Raw genomic sequence first — 20,188 nt, 5'->3', positions numbered from 1 at the left:
GGATTTTTTTATTTTGGCTACAAAATGTACCCGGCCTGACTGGGTTAATCTTGTCTATCCTCGACTCCATTCAAATCATACGTAAATCTAGTCACTTATCTAATTCTCAAATTCTGTCCTTCCCAACACAATGCTTGCATTCCCTCCAAAGAAAACTGAAAATAGATTAATAATTTTGAATCTCTTCCATAACCACTTCAATGGACAAGCTGACTTTGGTTCCTCAGTGAGAGTTTATCATCAAAATTCAGTCAACACCCTGTTATGGTGTCATCAGTTTCATGCTTCAATAAATTTCTTTCATCAACTATTTCACATTAACCCATTTCTCAACGAGCTTTCATTCTCCACTTACCCCACTTTTAAAAAGTGATACAATGTCACTGAAAGCCTTTCTGCTGAAGAAAAATATGCAGTAAACGAACATCTGTTGAAGTTTTTAACTTTAAACACCTTCAGTCAGACTCTTCCACACTGTTTTGAACTTTTAAATAAAGTTCTCTCATTTCTCAATCCGACCTGGAAGTAATTAATTTCATCAGAACATTTCATACAAGTAATTGGCGTAAATTAAGCTATACTTGTCAGATAAGAAATTTCCACATTGCATTTCAGAGACGAAAAATAAGTACATCATTTTCTGCAGAATGCAGTTTAAGTAATTCATATTCATGAACAGCTTGTAATAACCTCCTTACTTTTTCTATAAAGTCCCCAAATTCTTGCATTATACAGCTCTCAGCTCATCTGTTAAGGAAAGTATATATTCACATTTATTAATACAGGCTTTCAGAGTGAAACAGTTTAGACTTTCAATATGAATTTATTCTATTATTCTTTCCAAAATCTATTTTCCGTCAAGAAAAGGTTTTCTTCATACTTTAGTATTCTCCAATACAATTCAAATTCTCAAATCTGCATAAAACTTTCAAGGATGTGATTGAATCATTTCCCATAGTTTGGTTTCTTTAAATATTCTAATAAATGTTATTACCCCTTTAACTTCCAATACTGTAACCTTTCCAATATTTTCAAGTAAACAAAACTTTAAAAAGAAAAGTAACTAGATGTCTACAGTATTCATACCTTGAAGTTCTCCACCATAGGATTCAAGCACTATCTTCTACAATGCTTCACATAACTGCAATAGGAATTTGGATAATTACATTCAAGAACATTCCAAAAAATAATTCACATTTACTAAAATTCATTTTCATTCTTTTTTTCTTTTATATTGACACCAAACCACATGGAACTGTCTAGTGAAAAAATGCTTTGATAATTACAGATACATTTACAACAGTCATTGACATGATTTCTTACCTTACAAGATGGATTCAACACTGGTCACTCTTGCCTTTAGTATATCTACTTTAAAATGGGATATTCAATTCAGGTGTTACTTCTAAAACAGTTATTCGAACCTTTCTGCTTTTATCTTATAGCATATGCAATATGCATAGCACAATATATATATATAAATCCTAATGACAATTACTGTTAGACTTGGTGTCACAACACACTAAGAGTAGATCATTGTCTAGGAGCAACAATATGACCAGATTCCACTGCTCAGTGGAATCTTGCCACCTTGCCACACTAAAAAAAGGAAACTCAGAAATTCTGTATATCTATCTTAGGACCTATTCATAAACATTTTATAACAAAAAATTTATTGTTAACATTATATATATATATACACATCTTTTTTATACAAAGAAAATTTGTAACTTAACCTTATATTAACATAGACGTCTATGCCAGTATATGAATTTACATCAAATATTTACACAGGCATTCACTAGGACAAACAATCTCAAAATCATACATTCGCTCATACAATGATGCTATAGCATTATTCACCAGTCCCCTTGGAGAAACATTTCCTTCAGCAAGAATATCAGAGGATTGGGGTTATTAATCTATAAATTCAGTAAAAAAAAAAAAATTCTCCTACCCCCTCAAGATCCCCAAAACCCTGACTGAACAAGTTTTTAGACAAATCAGTGGTCATTATATCATCTACTGCTGTCCCTCTCCTTCCTTTTTGTCCTTGCTCTCGCCACTGCTGCTTGATGACTCTCTCTCAGATGCCATCTGTGGAAGGGGCATAAAATGGTTCAAAGTTCTCTCCAAAGTAAGTACAATATCCATGTAACTTTTCTGTTATAAAAGTTCTCCAAATTCAATTCCTAGGTTCTTACCTTCTTGTAGGCCATCTCGAAGAGCTTGAGTGAGGCTTGCTGGAGCTCGCTGACCTTTTGCTTGATTTCCTCTGGGTCTGCAGAGTCCTTGTTTGCCAAGAGGTCCTTCACCGTAGTCAGCTGCTCCTTTAACTTTTGAGTCTGAGAAATTATTTTTGTTAGCATGGAACACTTAGCATGACTACCTTTCTAAAACTAATGTTTACTTGTAAAGTACTTAAATAGAAATTCAGGCACTTCCATCTTAACCCCTTCGATCCAGATGTATAATTTGGGTTGAGGGGCAGGTGACGAATATGCACTCATGGGGGGGAAATCTGGCTGCAGCAAACTTATCATGAGCATTTTGGCTGAAGGTCAGCGTTAAGGAAAGTAACCATGAGTGCACAAACCTCTTGGGGGTGATACTCGTTTGGCATTTAGAAAGACTAATTACTCCTATTGATAAAGGAGCATGGAATTTCCATGCTCAACATCCTATTCCTGGCTGCTGTAAACCACAATGCAGCTTCTATTACAGATAAAAAAAAATATATATATTACATTTCTATTCATATTGCACTTGGTTATGGACTACCTATGGGGACAAAATTACCGTCTAGATAAAGTAAATCAAATGGCAAATATTAGAAAAAGGCAAAATGTCTAAAAACACTTATGCTCAAAATGAAAACTTTACAAAGGAGAACAAGTGTTTACATTCACTCAGCCTACAAGCTATATACCCGGAAAAGTAGCCTCTCATATGAGTTATGACCGTATTTTGGTCCATGCAATTGCTGTGAAGCAACTGGATCCAAGGTGTTAAAAACAATGCCTAACCTCCTTAACCAAATAGGAATGAAACAAAATTACTCGTGTTCTATGAATGCATACACTTGAAAGCCATGAAACAAAGTCAAGTGTTAACCGTTTATCTGGCAAGTGACCATATATGATTACTTAAATACATGTATATATATGAGGTATTTAAAATGTGTACCCGGTAAAGGGTTTACCTATCAGAAGCAAGGGAAGGCATATAGCAAGAAAAATTTAATAAAAAAACTTACCTCCTCAGCAGGGAGTTGATCCTTGAACTCCTCCATCTTGCTCTCAGTGTCATGAATGATGCTCTCACCCTGATTGATGGCCTCCACAACCTCCTTACGTTTCTTGTCTTCCTCTGCATATTGCTCAGCATTCTTGATCATATTCTCAATCTCATCCTTGCTCAGACCACCAGATGACTGGATCACAACTGTGCACGTATATTGATTGGTTAATTTTAAAGGTCATTTGGCTATTTCCCCTTTCACTTCAAATTTTAAAATATTAGTAAGCAAGAGTACTAATAACATGACTCCTCTCAGAACTTGAGCAAGATAACCTTTTACTTTGAGGGAACACAAAAGCAAAGACAAGATACTACAATTACTCACTCTGTTGCTCCTTGCCAGTACCCTTGTCTCTTGCAGACACATGGACAATACCATTGGCATCAATATCAAAGGTAACTTCAATCTGGGGTACACCACGGGGGGCAGGCGGAATGCCAATCAAGCTGAACTGGCCCAACAACTTATTGTCATTAGCCATTTCACGCTCACCTTGGTGAACCTTGATCTCTACTTGGGTCTGGCCATCAGCAGCTGTGGAGAATACCTAGGGAGAGCGGGAAGGGACCTATAAAGTTCATGTCTATAGGTATCAACCTTTACTTTGTGTACATTTTCCCCAACTTCTGCATTTATTCAAAGAATAATTAAAAGCAAATGGCAAAATGAAAATCCCCTAACACGAAGAATTTTTTTCTTTTAAGTCTTGTGATGTTACAAGGAGCTAGCAGCATATATTTAGAGGTACAGTGCCTCCACTAGCATGTTCACTTAACAGATATGCCCATATGCGAATGGCTGTACCAAAATTTGTAGGAGTAGAAGTAGGTTACAGACACTGCTGAAACCAGCAACTGGCACACTGGTAATGCTATTTAGAGTATTGTGTTGAAATCACTGCCCCATGTATATTATTGAAATATTCACATACATATTTATGCTAGCATTTCTTTTTCCTATACTGAGTTGAATCACTTATCAGTTATCCTCAGCAATATCTAATCATAGGTCCTTTGCAGCCATTTTTATCTATGTCTGATTCACTTTAGATTTTCTATGATTAATCCACTATATACATTATCACTGATTTGTAAATTAATTGACTTTTTGTCAGAATGCCTAAAATGGATTTTATCTATTCATACTAAATCCATAGTATTTGTTCATGTGTTGCCATCTTTTTACAAGGGTATTAACCAGAGAGGCCCTGGTTCTAGTCCCCATCAGCATTTCAAAAGTGTGCTAATGTTTAAATCCCATTCCAGGCCTACCTGTGATTTGCGTGTGGGGATGGTGGTGTTCCTGTTGATTAGCTTAGTCATGACTCCTCCCAGTGTCTCAATGCCCAGAGATAGAGGAGTCACATCAAGAAGCAGCACATCTGTTACATCACCAGCAAGCACTCCACCCTGGATGGCAGCTCCCACAGCCACTGCTTCATCAGGATTCACCGCCTTGCTTGGGGCACGACCAAAGATATCTTGCACGGTGGAAACCACCTGTAATTCAGATATTGTATTGTTTTCCCTCAGCATGTACAACAATTGGTGGATTCTCTAAGATCAAGTGGTCCAAAAATAAACTAATTTTAGGTCAACACTTATTAACATTAATATCAACAATTCCTAGACAACCTGAAACCTTCCTTGAAACCTCACCCTGGGCATCCTGGTCATGCCACCCACAAGAATGACTTCTCCAATCTCAGACTTTCCACACTCAGCATCTTTGATAGCCTTGAGGCAGGGGTCTACAGTGCGTTTCACTAGTTTGTCCACAATGCTCTCAAACTTGGATCGAGTCAACTGGGGAAGAAAACTTAATTAGACAAAGTTGGAGTCATCCTAAATACAAACTAAGTCAAGTGAACCATCCCTCCCCACACAGGTAACAAATAAATCACATTTTGAAGGAAATCAAACAATACTTTGAATCAAGTTGCCTGTACAAAAAATCTCCACCATTGTGTTAAATCAACTAAACCTAGTTTTGAAAGTCTCCTAAATCACTGTGCGGAGAGACTGACCCTGTTAAATCATGCAAGTATAAGCAAGTTGGATCAAAGGCTCACCTTGTACATCATGTGCTTTGGCCCCGAAGCATCCATGGTAAGGTAAGGCAGGTTAATGTCAGTCTGTGTGGAGGAAGACAGTTCGATCTTTGCCTTTTCCGAAGCCTCCTTCAGACGTTGCATTGCCATGTTGTCCTTTGTGACATCAACACCTTGCTGTAATGTATACTTTCATTAGTTACCATGACCTTTGCCTTCAATGAAGATATTAAGGTCTTATGTAATGGGATGAAGTTTAAAAGAATTTCGTGCTATGAAACTTAAAAAGGCCACAAAATCTTAACATCCTATACTAGGTTAAAAATCCTCAATGAAAATACTTTGATTTACCATTACTGCTGAATAAATTTTAAAAAAATAAAATAAATCAAATATTAAGGGTATACCTCTCGCTTGAATTCTGAAGCAAGGAAATTAACAAGGTGATTGTCAAAATCTTCTCCACCCAGGAAAGTATCACCATTGGTAGACTTCACCTCAAAGACACCCTTCTGAATTTCCAGGACCGAGATATCAAAAGTTCCACCACCCAAGTCATACACGGCAATGCTGTGTTGGAGAAAGCCATTTAAATGTCAGTAAAAAAAGGGACTTCATATACATAAAGACAATATCAAAGCATACATTATATATTATTCATGAATATCAAAACTAACATGAATAACTGTACAGTTGTAACTTCCTCACTAGTTTGAAACTGGTTATGTAAATCAAATATCAGGACCCGCAAAACTGAGCTAATCCATTAAGGATTACCCAGGTGAAGAATCCTCGTATAATCTATGATGATCTAAAACCACGAAAGTCTTAAAAGACAGAACATGGGGAATGTCATCAAAATCAACACTGGTTCACAAAAAGGCTGCCTAAAAAAAAAAAAAAAAAAAAACAATTGCATATGAATAGCATTCAACTCACATTTTGTCATCAGTTTTGTCCATGCCATAGGCAAGAGCAGCAGCAGTTGGCTCATTAATAACACGAAGAACATTCAATCCAGCAATCTGTCCGGCATCTTTTGTGGCCTGAAACATTCCACAATGAAATCTAAAACTAAAAGTTTTTGTTGAATTCAATCTGCATACTTTCTAGAATCTTCAGGGAAAAAAAAAATAAAATAAAAATAAATAAATTACATCAAATAAAAGCAAAAAGTACTTTCTAAATCTAAGCTCTATATGTGAGCACAACTTTCCAATAGAATTGTCATGCCTCTCCAGTTTTTACTTACCTGTCGCTGGGAGTCATTGAAGTAGGCAGGCACAGTGATGACTGCATTCTTAACAGCAGTATTAAGGTAAGCCTCTGCTGTTTCTTTCATCTTGATCAGGGTAAAAGCACCAATCTGAGATGGAGAGTACATCTGCCCATCATCAGCCTGCACCCAAGCATCACCATTGCTTGCTCGTACAATCTTAAAAGCTACAGTATCCCTGAAAATTTAATACATTAAATTTTAAAAACTGCAATGTAAAAAAGTTCAGGACATCCTGAAATTATAACCACAATACTTTGGCATTTTCCTCAAAAAAAAAAATAATAATAATAATTCAAGAAAAATCTTTCAAAGAGACTAACCTGTCTTTCTTGATCTCTGAGTCATCATACTTCCTACCAATAAGTCTTTTGGTAGCATAAAATGTATTGCCAGAGTTGGTGACTGCCTGTCGCTTGGCCTGAATACCCACAAGCCGCTCACCATCTGAAAGGTACATTAGTCATTTCTATTGCTACAAAGCTTCAATGTATTTGTATAAAAAAAAAGAAAAAGCAATGAACAGTACATGAAACTAAAATTAATAGACAATGAACATTACACTGAAAATAATATTCCTAGTACATAACAATGAACAGATAATAGAAATAAAGATATACTAATAACAATAATTGTAACAAAAAAATTCTTCGTCTCACCCTTTGTAAAAGCCACAATGGATGGTGTGGTGCGGTCTCCTTCAGCATTTGTGATCACCTTCGCATTCTTGCCCTCCATGACTGCCACGCATGAATTTGTGGTGCCCAAATCAATGCCAATGACTGCACCCTTCACTCCATCTGACCTATGAGAAAAACCCTTGAAACAGGATTCTTCATAACCTTACTTTTAGGTTGAATGTATTAGCATCTTTTAGGAATGAAAATGAAGTTTTTGAATTTATACATGTTTTTTCAAAACACGGAGTAACTCAAAAAGTATATGTACATCATTTTCCAGCTTCATTCGGATGAAAATTCTTATATAAATTACTTACTTGAATCTAGTCTGCATGCTTAGGTTATCCCTCTGGGAAAGGAATCCCTGGGCAGATGCCTGAAAAAATATTGCTCTATCAATTTTATCTGCTAATACACACAATACTTATATATAAACTAAATATACTACAATAATACAATCATTTAATTCGACAATAATTTTCTTTTTCTACTTATGGAAGACCTTGTATTTCATTTTAGAATTAAACAATTGAAAATGCTGAAGCAAGGACTGTTCATGACTATTCTAAACAATATATAATAGCTTCTCAACACATACACCTACAAATATTCAAAAGGCAATATTGTTCCTAGTTAGGTATGAAAAAATTACATTCATCATCCACACCATTTCTAGTATTAGTAAGAGGGATACAAAAAATCCCAATCTAACCTTTCCTACCTCCTATTTATTCTCTAGAGGTGGCTAGCCTTATTATAGCCCCTTTATACGCACTTCATGCCAGCTTGTAGAAAAGGTAATATTAAAAACTGTCTGTGAGGGTGTTGAGGACTTAGTCTATGAGTGGTGATAAGCAGTATATATTTATTATTTTGCAGTAAATATAAGGCTATAGCAGATGTATCAGTGTTTATTAATATTACTTGTGCTCTATAAGATGGCTGTGTCCATTTGCCTTTATCTGTGTCACCTTACATAACATTAACCATCCTTTATGAATTACATAAGGCATCTAAAGCCAGAGTACCCGAGAGTTAGAAGCCTTAATGATAGGGGTGTGGGATCAGAACCTGATAGGTAAAAGAAGCTTTTGCATTTTTAAGAGCACACCGTTTTGTTTTCTTGGGGAACTTCCCCAGAATACAGTTTACCTTGCAAATATTGTAAGGATTGTGGTTGATAAAAAAAAAAAATAAATAAATAAATAAAAAAACAGCTAAGACCAAATGGCACAAAAGTTGCATTTTCTCAACCAGTGATTAAAACGGTATGTTTCTGCAGAGGTCATATTTGGCACCGTTTAAAGTAATTTTGTTAATCATTACATACAACAACAATGGGATCATATTACATATGTTAGAATAGTTATTAACAATTAGAGTCGATTGGAGTAGTTTTTGTTCAGAAGTAACAATATTGATTACAAAATCAAAATTCTATTGATGGTGCTGGTGCAGTCATCATCAACTCATTCACACCAGTATATTTTGAAACCAAAAATAAAATATTCCGGGCGGCTACAACATCGGCGGGCGGAGCTTCCCCAGAGTGTCCCCCCGCCGGCCGTGGCCCGCTGCTGCATCGGAGCGCGACCCCGATACAGCATCAGGTAGAGGCTGAAGACCGCAACGCGCGTAGATAGAGGAAAATGGACACCGCCATCTTATAGAGCGGAAGAAATAGAGTAGGATAGAAGTAATCTAAAGATGCACAGGCCTTATATTTACCGTCAAATGGAATAATACAGCAGCACTGCGCGCAACGCAGAGACTAAGTCGAAATCAACCTTCTGTGACAGTCATTTGTTTATGTCTGCATTTTCTATACGTCTAGTTTTCTGTATTTCCATTTTCTATACCCATGTTTTCTCTAAACGTCACATTTTCTTTGCACTACTTTCAATCAACGTGGAAGCATTACTGATTACTAATATTTTAATCCATTATTTAATCCTATTTCTACTAACATTTCCTCTCTTCCTTTAATGCTTATACATTGCAAGTATTGTTCTTTGTAATGTATATATTTTATGATTTATATTTTCGTTATCATAACGTAGATTCACTGTTAACAATGTAACGTTACTGCCTCTTTACCTTAATTGCTTCCCATGTTGGAAAAACACAATATTCATTACTTGAACATTTTCCGGTAAGCTCTTGACGTGTAAGGACCTAGCAGTTTTTGTGTGCGGTGTGACATGTGGTAAGGTAAAGATATTTGTTTCAATGTTTGTTTTATATTTATAGGTGTTTTAAAGAATTGAAAAAATACTATCTTTTATCATAGTGGATATATAATGTTATTCAAACATTTTTTATGGTAGGTACTGACATTTCGTGGAGGAATATGCTGGTCGCATGGCCTCATATCGGTAGCCCTTAAATGCCCCAAATGCAACGACAGTTGACGATTTTACAATATATATTCATGTAGATACGACAAACCTCCCCCAAAATGATAATGGAAAAGTTAGATGCAATTCGCCACGTACTTCGCCAAGCATATATTAAAGATGTTGTATCCGGCGGAGAATAAAAGATTTCATTAGTTCCTCCACGCCACATCTCGTCTGTAGAGTGACGGTATGAGTTGTATATTATTTAATAATCCTTAAAATAAATTGACATCGTGCAAATAAGCAGAGGGGTGGGAATTAATTTGATATTTTGTGTTCGTTATTTTGGTTTGCATAACATTTTATATTAGTGAAAAATTTGTGTATTTGATACCGGGCTTGTACACATTGCGAGTTGCGCTAGTTTACTCGAGCGGTGTTTCATTCGGTGTCCGTCGGACAAAGTTTGGCTCTTTTTTTGTATTATACGGCTTTTCTATTGTTGCCATGACAAATTTAGGCTCGTCTTTCATATAATCAAAATTTTTATACATGTTTAAGTGGTATTTATTTTATTTAGACATTTACAGGTTGCTATTGACATGGTGAAAATCACGATTTATAGGTTTTTTAGTGGTTTAGATTTATTTCCTGCTGTGTGGATATACTAATTCTTACCAAAAATACCATGCGAAGCCTGGGCTTCCACATTTAAGGGACTTACATGTCGCGAAGTACAAGTCATGTCATTCATCAAGCAGTCTGCAATTTTTATAGATGTTTATGTAGTTTTTATTTTATTTAGACATTTACAGGTTGCTATTGACATCGTGCATCCCCCCCCCCCCCAACGGAGCTTCGTGAACTCTATTTCTCCCAATCATCCCTCCCCCCTAGGAAATTAAGCTCTGCGAGGACCTCCCCTTTGGATGGGAGGCGGTGGGTCCCCACTTTGGAGGGGGAGGGGTACCCCCGCAAGTTTGGAACTTAGTCTCTTTAAGGGTGCATTGCGGTCTTCAACAATTACCCAGCATCACACTGGCAGGACTCCTGGCAATGTTTAATTTTTCAGGTGTCTCATAAATGGGATACCCGTCGCTAATGGGTTAAGATCTAAAAGAGACTGCTTGTGTATTGTTAGTACAACAGAAGAAGGAAGCCTAGTCAAGCGATGGTCTTTGGGGGGTAATGATCTAAATAAATTTGTGGTGTCATTGGTAGGCAGCAATTGCAGTGCAGACATGCTCTTACCCTAATAACACAGTGTACCATAATCTAAAGATCAGATATGAGCACCTCGTAATTCAAAAATCTTTGTAGACCCTTACTTTCCATATATCCACGTGCAGAATATCAAGAGGTTTTGGAGGACAATGAAAGTGATTAAAACAGTAGGGTATCAGATCACAATTAATCAATCAATATTTATAATGTTTTTAGTCTATATCATCAACTGATACCTCCCTCCATAATTATGTATGGTTTATGGTATAAATCACTTACACCGACACGCTTAGGTAGAGGGAAGTGGACAGCACCATCTTATAGAGCAGAAGAAATAGTGTAGGATAGAACAATTTAAGCTGCAGCATCCTCATAGTCACCACTAAATGATGAAAATATAACACGCAGTCACCGCTCACTAAGTGCTTAACTCATTATTGCAATGTCCAAAGTAGTTCATGTGTTATGTGCTTGTCAAAACATTATTAATTATCAGTGTCTGCTGTTACACATTTATGCTTTCAAAGTCTTCTTAATGTTCTTATAATTCAATTGCGTATTTTATGATTTATCTATACCCTTACTTAGAATCTTGCGCATCAAGTGTTTCATATTTTCTCTTGCCAGCCACCAGGTTTGACAGTTCGTAGCCGATCATTTCGAGGTAGAACACTGGTGAGAAATGTCGTGTTACCAGTGTTGTGTTGATTCTGGGTTATCTTTAAGACTTATACACTTGCAATGAAGAATAATTAGACTTTAGTAACCATCACAGTTTAATATCTGAACCCATCAAGAGTTCCAAATGCCAAAAAAAGTTATTAAAATTGAAGCAATCCAAACAGTAGAAAGAAGCGCTTGAAAGTTATAAGTTTTCAGATATAAATGTACTTTATTATTTTACAGTGTGAATGCAGCGCTATCATGCCGTACAACACGAAGAATTGATAAAATCGTTGGATTTCCTGAAGATTTTTTTTTTTTTTACTCAGTGTCTGAGAGGGTGCGTGACTATCAATGACAATTACCCAATTTATATTTAACTTAAGCTGTGCAGCCTCAGTGACAGCCACAGCACCTGAATTTTTGGTACAGGTTACATAGATGGACGCGCGTAAATTGAGGGAAATGGACACCGCCATCTTATAGAGCGGGAAAAATACAAGGGGATAGTGTATAGTTTAAGATGCACCGGCCTTATAGTCACCGGTAAATGACGAAAATATAACGCGCGGCCGCCTTTCAAATTCAAAGTCGATGAGCTTGTTTACCTTGCTAGGAAAAACAAGACACTGACCCACGAATGCATTTTTGTGTTCGCGAACTAGTCCGTGTATCATTATGCGCTTCTCAAAACGATATTTGGCTAATTATCTGTCTGCTGGTATACATTTATGCCTTTGAAGTCTTTTAGTAATGTTATACTTCATTTGCACATTTTTATATTTAACTAAACCCTCATATAGAATCCTGCGCATCAAGTGTTTCACACTTTATTGCGCCAACCACAGGTTGATAGCTCACCATACCGCTCATTTCAAGATTGAAAGCCGGTGAGAAATGTTGCATTTCGAGTGTTGTGTTGATTCTGGGTAATTTTTAAGACTTTTACAGTGGCATTGAAGAATAATTTAACTAGTAACCATCCCAGTTTTATATCTGAACCCTTCAAGAGCTCAAAATTACGAAAAAGGTGATTAAAATCAAAGCAATCCCGGCAGTACAAAGAAATGAAAGTTTCACGTTTCTGGATATAGAGGTATTTGGTTTATTATTTTACAGTGTGAATGCAGCTCTGTCTTGCCATACATACCGTGGTGGAGAGAATGTTTCCTGGGGGGTGTTAGGGGGCTTGCCCCCCATCAACCCTCCCCTCGGACAGTGCCCGAAGGGCACTCCTAGTCACAGCAATTTATATTGATATATTAGCTTGGTTTATTTGTCAGTAGGTTTTTTGGGGGGATTGGAATGTGTGAATCCCCGTAGTTTTGCCGAAATGTGGGTTGGGTTTCCGTAGAATTTTTTATTTCTTTCGCGCCTGCACGTAAAATTTCAAAGATGGCAGTTACATCCGTAGAGTTTCGTTGGCCAATTTTCAGCATTTTTTTATGCTAGTTTTACGCACTTTTGATCAATATTCTTCTTATCTAAGCTTGTTTTACCCCATAATTTCCCTGATATACTTCATGCCCACCCCTACTAACGGGACTATCAAATCAAGATCGATGGAGAAATGGTACTCGAACTACTGAACGATTCATTTGCAGAAGAAACAACGCGGAAAATCAATAAAATCATAGGATTTAATTCAGAAAAACAAATTGGTAGAGGTTACGGAGACGGACGCGTAGAGAGAGAGAAATGGACACCGCCATCTTATAGAGCGGAAAAAATAGAGTGGGATGGAACATAGTATAAGTTGTGCTGGGCTTGTATTTACCGTTAAATGGAATAAAACGGCAGCACTATGCGCTGCGCAGAGACTAAGTCAAAATCGACCTTCGGCGGCAGAGTCGTTTGCATTTTCCATAACTTTTTCTATACGTGTCTAGTTTTCTGTATTTCCATTTTCTATACCCGCGTTTTCTCTAAATGTCACGTTTTCTTAGCACTACTTTCAACCAATGTGGAAGCATTACCAATTACTAATATTTTAATCCATTATTTAATTCTATTTCTACTAACATTTCCTCTTTCTTTTATGCTTATACATTTTATGTATTGTTCTTTGTAATGTATAGATTTTATGATTTATAATTTCAAGTGTTAGTTAAAGACCACGACGCGCGTAGATAGAGGAAAATGGACACCGCCATCTCATAGAGCGGGAAAAACAGAAGGAGATATCGTATAGTTTAAGATGCACCGGCCTTATAGTCGCCGCTAAATGACGAAAATATAACGCGCGGCCGCCTTTCAAATTCAAAGTCGATGAGCTTGTTTACCTTGCTAGGAAAAACACGACACTGACCCACGAACGCATTTTTGTGTTCGCGAACTAGTCCGTGTATCATCATGCGCTTCTCAAAACGATATTTGGCTAATTATCTGTGTCTGCTGGTACACATTTATACCTTTAAAGTCTTTTAGTACTGTTATTATACTTCATTTGCATATTTCTATATTTATCTTTACCCTTATATCGAATCCTGCCCATCGAGTGTTTCACACTTTCTTGCACCAGCCACAGGTTGATAGCTCACCATACCGCTCATTTCGAGATTGAAAGCCGGTGAGAAATGTTGCGTTTTGAGTGTTGTGTTGATTCTGGGTTCTTTTTAAGACCTTTACAGTGGCATCGAAGAATGATTAGACTTCAGTAACCATCCCAGTTTTATATCTGAGCCCATCAAGAGCTCCAAAGGACGAAAAAGGTGATTAAAATCGAAGCAATACCAACAGTACAAAGAAACGAAAGTTTCATGTTTCCGGATATAAAGGTATTTGGTTCATTATTTTACAGTGTGAATGCAGCTCAGTCTTGCCGTACATACCGTGGTGGAGAGAATGTGTCCTAGGGGGTGTTGGGGGCTTGCCCCCCATCAACCCTCCCCTCGGGCAGTGCCCGAAGGGCACGCCTAGTCACGGCAATTTATATTGATATATTAGGTTAGTCTATTGGTCAATACGTTTTTGGGGGTTGGAACATGTGAATTCCCATAGAGTTTTACCGAAATTCGGGTTGGGTTCCCGTAGTTTTTTATTTATTTCGCGTCAGTCCGTAAACTTTCAAAGATGGCAGTTACATCCGTAGAGTTTCATTGGCCGATTTTAAGCGCTTTGGTATTGGTCAAAATTCTGCCAGCCGCCTTTTAGACGAAAAATAACATATGCAAATGATAGAGCGAGTGATTCTAAGAAACTTTTCTTCTATGTACTTCCTTCGCAGCTCAAAACTAACGAAGTTATTGGACACATAAGTGTCCGTGAGCCCGTTATGAAGTACTATCTCAATATTTTAAAAATCGCCATCCGATATCCTTTCCTTGCTTTTGTAAACAAAACAATGATGCCGTTTCATTTTTGTACAATTATTCTAATCACCGAGATTCATGCGTTGATAAAGCCCACATAACGGTACACGAAGCAGATTTTGTGTCTGTATCAATATATATGACAATAGACCAGTAATACTCACATGATATTGAGTATTTACAATAACAAATAAATTTCTTACTCTGCGCAAACCGATGTGCCTCACCCATATTACGAGCAAGAGGGGCCTGAAGAAATGCGCGGGATTTTCAAAAACAAAAATGTTATCGCCTGAATTGCGCACGAAACATTTTTACATATTTATTCGACACTACATGCGCGTGACATTGTCACGAAAGCCAATAGTATTACAGGAAATGCTATTGACCAATCACGAGACACCGTGTGTGGAACAGGTATGTATAGTGGAAGAGTAAAGCGAGTATAATGAATCTTTTGCCATCATGGATCTCAAATGCGTCGGGTGTAACCCTCACTATTATAGTGTACTATCTGATTATTTTGAGAAAAATTACGCTATAGAATTCCTGAGAGCACACACACGGTGTTTTGCCAAGGGCGGTAAATTGTCCACACTGCGATTTACCTTGCAAATACCGTGAAGATTGACATACGTGGTATTGTGGCAGATGGAAAAAAAATTGCAAAAACAAAACGTTGTAAAAGTTGCGTTTTCTTGATCAGCGATTACAGCGGCACGTTTCTGCAGGGAACCCATTTGGCACCATATAAAGTAGTTTTATTTGTTAATCATTGGTTGCAAAAGTATTGGGATCATCAAACTGTCACTAAATGTATTGGCTTGTCTAGACCTACTAGCGTAGATTGGAGTTTTTGTTCTGGAATAACCAAAAATTGGTGGTTACAAAATCAAAATTCAATAGGAGGTGCCGGGATAATCGTTGAAATCGACGAGACGCTGCTCGTGCGGCGCAAGTGTAACAGGGGCAGACAGGCGAGCCACGTGTGGGTCTTTGGGGGTATTGAGCGTGTCAGTAAAAAGAAATTTGTTGTTCCACTCGTGGATGGTGACAGGAGTGCTGACACGCTCATACCCCTGATTAAGAAATATATAAAACCAGACAGTATGATATACAGTGATAGATGGGCTGCCTACCGAAACCTAAAACATCTTGCTTACAAACATCTGAGTATTAATCATTCTGAGAATTTTGTAGACCCACGAGACCCACAACTCCATACACAGAACATTGAAAGATTGTGGCGCGATCTGAAAGAATGGATAAGGAGGCCCGGAATTAGATCGGAATATCTGCCCCAATACATCGCGCGATATTTGTGTATCAAAGCAAATTCTAATTCCCCCATACATTCTTTTTTTGTGGAAGCGGTATCATTATACCCGCCGCAAGGCGGGGTTCAGCGGGACCAGCCCCCTCCAATCCCAGTTCCTCTCGATGAGGGTACTTCTTCTGAGAGTGAATAAAATTAGGTAAGATATTTAAATCTTTACTTAGGATTTTTCCCCCATTGTATATATATATATATATTAAACGTTATTACGGAACAAAATACATGTTTTCGTGAACTCAGACGCATATTTATTAAGAATCGGCGATATTAAATGAATCGTGTGTGAAAGGGTAAGACAGGAACACCATGCTTAACTAGCAATTACTAGCAAGGTAGCGATTATACTGTATGATAAACGGCGACAAATCCTGGCCAATGAAAACTGAGGAAAATGACGTCAGTATTTCTTGACCAATCAGAACTCGCTATTTTCGGAAAGTGTGCACCGGACAAAAAAAACGTTCAGTGTCTGTCTGTCAACTGTGTGAGAAGGGTTTGGGTGTGAAATATTGGAAAATATAAAGCCGGCTGAAATGTTGATAAATCGCTATTTGCATTTTTCTGCAGAAAATCTATAACATCAACAATATCTGACGAAGTATACGGAGGTACGGCAATGGAAGGTTAGTAAAATTTATATAGATTATAACGAGAACCAGCGTATTACACACATTGCATATTGCACAAATATATATATATATACTCAAATATTAATAGAATGCGACTAACTAATTCTTTGTCTTAATTTGCAATAAACGCAGGCAGAATATTAACAAACACAATATTAATGATAAATATTAAACGTTAATTTCTTTTGTCTGTTGCATACATCGCCATTGAATCGGTGTACAATAACCGCGAGCACAATCAAATTGCCATAACGAATGGGACCAGGATGACGCTGCGGGCATGTCACGGAAAAGCTTCTGATGGGCGGGTCTCAATCTCAACAATAATGAGCAGGGCGTTAAATGAGCGCGGGTGACGGAAAACTCGCAACGAGTGCACAAACCTTTTGGGAGTGTGATTTGTCTCGATTTGCGCATAGAAGGGGGCTCTAGCATTATTCCCATCGATAAACTAATGTTAAATGTAGCGTGCGACAGCAATAACAAAGAGCGGCGGCTCCATGGAGGACGCCGTGTCCATGCTGCGCACGCATTCCTGCCCGATGTGAGCAGCCGCAAATTTTACGTAAAATTGAAAATTATGTAGGAATGAGGTTATCCGTTTGTGTGACGCGCGGTGATAGAGGGAAATGGACAACGCCATCTTATAGAACGGAAGGAATAGTAGGATGTATTATAGGTTAAGCTACAGCGGGCTCTTATCCAGCTATTAATGACGAAAATGTACCTCGCTCTTCAGGCTCATGGGCGTTCCTTTGCGGCAGACATACACGCTCGGGATATCGGCTATTTTTGTGTAATCAAAATTTATTGCTTTTGTATTGTGAGGCAACCAGACAAAAAGTAAGCCCAGATTTAACCGCACATTAGTAGACCGTAATTATATTGGTGAAACATGCGTCTTTTTTCCGTAGAGTTTAAACAAACACAATTTAAAGCTTTTGTTAGTTGTTTTGATATGTTTTGCTGTGTAAATCATGGAAATTTTTCCCAAACATATTGCGAATCCTTCGCTTAAGCAACTCTGACGTCGAGAAGTACAAGTTACGTCACTGCTCAAGCAGTCAGATGTGACGGAGAACAATAGCATTACAGCACTAAACAGCGAAGGAATTATCCATTCCAAAAACAATCGTTTCGAAAGGAGGAGGCTGGCAGAATCTGAAATTTTACCAGCGCTTTTTGTACTAGTTTTACGCAACTTGATCGTTACTATTCTTATTTAAGTTTGTTTTACCCCATAATTTCCCTGATATACTTCATGCCCTCCCTTGCTAATGGGACTATCAAATCAAGATCGTCGATGGAGAAATGGTACTCAATCTCCTGAACGATTCATACGAAAAGAAAACGCCAAACGATGAAAACATATGATTTCATGCAGAAAAACATCATTTTTTTCGACTTCGTCTCTGAGAGGGTGCGTCGCTCTGTAACAATTACCATAGGTATTTTAAAGACAATTGAAAAAATAGTGTATCTTATCATAGTTGATAAATAGTGTTATTCAAACATTCTTTTTTACTGTAGGTACTGACAATTCATGGAGGAATATGCCTGTCGCATGCCCTCATATCGGTAGCCCTTAAATGCCCCAAATGCAACAATATATTCATGTAGGTGCGACAAACCTCCCCCAAAATGCTAATAGAAAAGATGGATGCAATTTCACTTCACCGGGTACTTTGCCAAGCACATATTAAAAATGTTGTATCCGGCGGAGAATAAAAGATTTCATTGGTTCCTCCACGCCGCATTTCTTCTGTAGAGTGACGGTATGAGTTGTATATTGTTCAATTATTTTTTAAATAAATTGACATCGTGCGAATAAGCGGTGGGGTGGGAATTATTTTGATATTTTGTGTTCGTTATTTTGGTTAGCATAATAACATTTTATATTTGTGAAAAATTTGTATATCGGATAGCGAGTTTGTACGCATTGCGAGTTGCGCTTGTTTACTCGAGCGGTGTTTCATTCGGTGTCCTTCGGACAAAGTTAGGCTCTTTTTTGTATTATACGGCTTTTCTATTATTGCCATGACAAATTTCTGCTCGTCTTTCAAATAATTACAATTTTTATAGATGTTTAAGTGGTATTTATTTTATTTAGACATTTACAGGTTGCTGTTGACATGGTGAAAATCACGATTTTAGGTTAAGTGGTTTAGATTTATTTTCTGCTGTGTGGATATACTAATTCTTACCAAAAATACCATGCCAAGCCTAGGCTTCCACATTTAAGGGACTTACATGTCGTGAAGTACAAGGTATGTCACTCATCAAGCAATTACATGGGACAGAACAGCAGCATTAAAGCACAAAACAGCAAAGGAATAATCCACTCAAAAAAATATATTTCAAAACTTAGTTGCTGAATGAAACAATTGGTCATGCGAAGGTATTTGGCAAAGTTATTATCACAATCTAAGCCTGGATTTTCATAACTATTCCAAAAGTCATCAATCTAAACTTACAGAACAAAGAACCAAACTATATTTTAATGTAGAAAAAAATCAAAAGGAGGAATTACCCTCACGATGCTACTCAACTCTGAACTGAAAAATAATCTAACTATTTTGGCAGCAATAAAATAGGATTCATAGGTTAGATTCACTGTTCTCGGGAGTTTAACATGTATTTACAATATATAGAAACAGAAGTGGATTTCAAGGTTACACAATTTGCTGTTCACAGCACGTGTTATCTCATATCCATTTATTCCGATTAAATACTTTAAAGACAGCATAAAAATAATAAATTACCTATTACCCCATTCGTAAACCAAAAATTATAGCAAGAGAAAACAAACAGCAAAGAAAATTCTTCCTAAATTAGAAATCGTGAGAGATGCCGGCGTTCATGGCGTCGTCTGCTCACATAACACGAAAAGCCCAAGTCGTGTATCAAAGGAAACGTTTTCGTCTTTTTCCACTCACCTGCTGGACACGCTGTGCAACATGCTGTCTAGCACTGAGGGCACAGAGGTTTGTGGCCAATAGTTTTGCTTTGGACAGCATCTTCGGGGGCAAAATTAAAGTGTGTTATCTTGCTGAGGCGTGTGGTTGCCTTCGGTCCACGTGAGAGACTGATGTAATGTTCGAGCGTCCCTCGGTCAGCCAAAAAGGAGAGCGGAGAGCCAAGTAGAAGAGATGTTATGACAATTTTTTACCGGTAATAACAGATGGCGCTGTATAAGAGTTGGGATCGCTCATTGGTCGAAAGCATTTCTGCTGTAAACCATTGACCAATAAGCGATGAGATATTAGAAACAGCGCCATCTATTTTCAAAAAAGCAAAATAACACGCATTGCTATAGGACACGTGTTATAGGAGTGGTAGAAAGACTTCTTTGTTCTACCTTGAGAATTTGTACCAGAAC

General features: G+C 37.5%; 1 protein-coding gene across 1 annotated transcript; it reads right to left on the bottom strand.

Moving 5' to 3' along the window:
• Positions 1–1,656: 1,656 nt before the first annotated feature.
• Hsc70-5 (Heat shock protein 70 cognate 5) lies at positions 1,657–19,922 on the bottom strand. Its single transcript, XM_070117509.1, has 14 exons — positions 19,746–19,922; positions 7,625–7,683; positions 7,287–7,432; positions 6,951–7,074; positions 6,604–6,805; positions 6,291–6,397; positions 5,759–5,921; positions 5,373–5,528; positions 4,960–5,106; positions 4,573–4,800; positions 3,626–3,848; positions 3,257–3,444; positions 2,205–2,345; positions 1,657–2,097 (listed from the first exon to the last, which is right to left on the bottom strand). The coding sequence occupies exons 1-14, from the start codon at positions 19,824–19,826 to the stop codon at positions 2,023–2,025; spliced, it is 2,040 nt and encodes a 679-aa protein (XP_069973610.1). The 5' UTR covers positions 19,827–19,922; the 3' UTR covers positions 1,657–2,022.
• Positions 19,923–20,188: the final 266 nt, after the last annotated feature.

This window comes from Penaeus vannamei, chromosome 40 (assembly GCF_042767895.1).
Source record: "Penaeus vannamei isolate JL-2024 chromosome 40, ASM4276789v1, whole genome shotgun sequence".
NCBI lineage: Eukaryota > Metazoa > Arthropoda > Malacostraca > Decapoda > Penaeidae > Penaeus > Penaeus vannamei.
The sequence above is the reverse complement of the archived record's forward strand: the minus strand, read 5'-3'. Positions and strand labels throughout refer to the sequence as shown.

Bases quoted from the DNA above. Each gene is read 5' to 3' on its own strand.
- Hsc70-5 (XM_070117509.1), bottom strand. From the start codon at position 19,826: ATGCTGTCCAAAGCAAAACTATTGGCCACAAACCTCTGTGCCCTCAGT. The intron at 7,433-7,624 runs GTAAGTAATTTA...TTTTTCTCATAG, and splicing joins AGCATGCAGACTAGATTCAA to GTCAGATGGAGTGAAGGGTG. The intron at 5,529-5,758 runs GTATACCCTTAA...TATACATTACAG, and splicing joins CTTCAGAATTCAAGCGAGAG to CAAGGTGTTGATGTCACAAA.